We start from the raw sequence: 2,575 nt of genomic DNA, 5'->3' as shown, positions 1-2,575 counted from the left end.
TGATCCTATAACTGATGCTGAACATGGTTCGCCCTATTGAGTTCGTACTCGGATGACGAGCGTTCGTGGGAATGACGTATCATCATCCACAACATTTTTAGGCGCATTATACTGACGTCTTCTTTGGATACTTGGTTCTGCTGAAGCTGCATACTCCCCGTTAGGTAGCTATACGCTTGGGCAACAACTAGTACTCCGCAGCTTACGTGGTCAGGCTGTTGTGGTGTTTCAATCCACAATTCCGGTTCTATCGTTAGTTTATATCCCAATGCAGAGTAGGCATGCCACCGCCCCACAAAGTCGACAAGGCCATTTTCCGCTCGTCATTCATCGTAGTTCCTTGCCATACCTCAACAACTTCACCACGATATTCTTTGTCGATAAGAGGCTCATACATCATTGGTCGTACACGTGTTCTGTTGTCTGCATCGTCATGGTCGATTCGGACCATAATCAGACCCCAGTGACTCGCATTTAAATTCACTGGATGGACAATGAACCTTGTATCTTGGATAAATGTCTTGGGTATTTTGGTACAACCAAAATCCACCACTAGGGTCGACAGCAATAGTGACTGTCCGTTTGATTCGACAATAGCTTCCAGACAAAAATCAAGTGCACTGTCGTTCAACCAGCCTCGACAGATATTTCCCACAATGTTTTAGAAGCCAACAAAAACTGAACTGGACCTTGTCACAAATTGAGTCCGCAATCTACTTGATGTAAGCTTTGAATTCACAGGCGACGGCACATCGTACACGCTCGGACAGGTATCCGCCGGCAATTGCAACTTCATGTACGACCCCGGCGTCGGTGGCAACTACGCCGCACTGAACAACGAGCAGTGGGAATCGACCCACAACTGTGGCCGATGTGCCGAGGTCTCCTGTGACGACCCCAGATGCAGCGACACGACCAGCACACAGATCGTCTACATCGTCGACAGGTGTCCGGAATGCAAGCAAGGTGACCTGGATCTGTCCCCGACCGTGTTCAAGGCACTCACAGGCAGTGACCCGTCCCGCTACACCATCAAATGGAAGTTCGTCGATTGTCCCGTAAGTGGCAACGTCCAATACTGCACCAAAAGTGGCAGTAGCAGCTCGTGGCTAGCCATTCAGCCCGCAAATTTTGCCAATGGTGTGGCCAGCATGAAAATTGCCAACCAGGATGTGACGATGGTGGACTCGTGCTTTTATTACCTTCTGAACGGCGGATCGAACGTCGACATGTCGGCGGTGAGCGTTGAGCTCACCTCCGTCTCGGGTGAGACCATCACTCAGACGCTGTCGCTGATAGCCGACAACTGCACGGAGGGCACGTCCAACTTCGGCGCTAGCACGACGCAACAGAGCTCGACACCTACCAGCCAGACCGCCCCGACACCTACGACTGCCGCTCCTACACCCACAATATCGACTGCTGCTCCAACGCCGACACCTACGACTGCACCACCGGCAACTCCGGCACCGGCACCTACGACTGCAACGCCGACCACTACGACCGCGACACCCACGTCGTACACTTTCGCCAGCAGCAGTGCGTCTCAGTCCCAGACTCAGACGCAGCAGACGTCGTACACTTTCACTAGCAACAGTGCGTCTCAGTCTCAGACTCAGCAGAGCGAGGTGAGCAACTACTTTAACACGTTGACAAATAACTCGGCCTCCACGACCTACAAGGCCGGAAAGGTGACGGCAGTCGACGAGTCAGGCAGCGGCGTGTCTATTCTACAGTCCAGTGAGGCCGGCGTCGAAAAGACGCCCAGCACCCAGCAACAGGACGACACTGACGACACGAAGCAGACTGCCAGTTCCGACACCAAGCAGGCAAACACCAAGTCTGCGGCGGACTCGTCAGGCACGAGTCCAGTCGTTGTGGCACTCATCGTGCTGGCAGTTGTCGGCGGTATCGCCCTGGCCGCCATCGCATACGTCGTTAAGAAGAAAAAACTGGACGACAAGCGAATCGACCGCGATGAAGCCATGATTCGATCCTTCGACACGTTCAGCTCTCCAATCGAAATTAACGCGACCAACATTGCCAAGATTTAGACAAAAGTTTTGCAAATAACGTTATTTTCAGCTCACCTGAATTTGCGTCGATCAGTAGCGTATAATTACACGCTCAGTCCGTTATTTTCTTCTTTTGTCAGTGGCTTCCTCTTGAGGCGTTAACTATGGTACAGAAGTAGAATGCACTGGTTGGTGGCGCGTGCGAAGCCTCATGTTATATGTTGCGGTGATTCACTTGATCTCTCGTTATCTTTAGAAGCTCAAAAACGCGATCGCAGGCTCGAGGATTCCGTGAAGAGTCTTGTTCGCCACGTCAGTGCGCTCTCTGACTTTTGCACCCGATTGAATTCAGCAGCATTTCGTTCTCCAGTGGAGAATCTCCACTGCAACGCAAAGGTCGGACCATAAAAAACCGAAGTGAAAAGCTGAAGATGGAAGTAAATGGCTGCGCTTGATTTCAGAACGCGGCCAATGCTCACGATCCTGTATCTAATGCGATCCTGTTGTCCGCAAGAGAATGTGAAGCTAGAGTACGACAAAACTGGAATCGACCATCTCGT

General features: G+C 51.6%; 1 protein-coding gene across 1 annotated transcript; it reads left to right on the top strand.

Moving 5' to 3' along the window:
- Window positions 1–794: 794 nt before the first annotated feature.
- On the top strand, window positions 795–2,054 carry PITG_20447 (carbohydrate-binding protein, putative; the record flags this gene model as incomplete). The annotated part of the gene is made up of 2 exons (XM_002895579.1): window positions 795–1,628; window positions 1,692–2,054. 2 exons carry the CDS (start codon window positions 795–797, stop codon window positions 2,052–2,054), a joined length of 1,197 nt encoding a protein of 398 aa, XP_002895625.1.
- Between the last annotated feature and the right edge of the window lie 521 nt (window positions 2,055–2,575).

The sequence above is a fragment of the Phytophthora infestans genome, genomic scaffold, assembly GCF_000142945.1.
Source record: "Phytophthora infestans T30-4 supercont1.154 genomic scaffold, whole genome shotgun sequence".
Taxonomy (NCBI): Eukaryota; Oomycota; class Peronosporomycetes; order Peronosporales; family Peronosporaceae; genus Phytophthora; species Phytophthora infestans.
The sequence above is the reverse complement of the archived record's forward strand: the minus strand, read 5'-3'. Positions and strand labels throughout refer to the sequence as shown.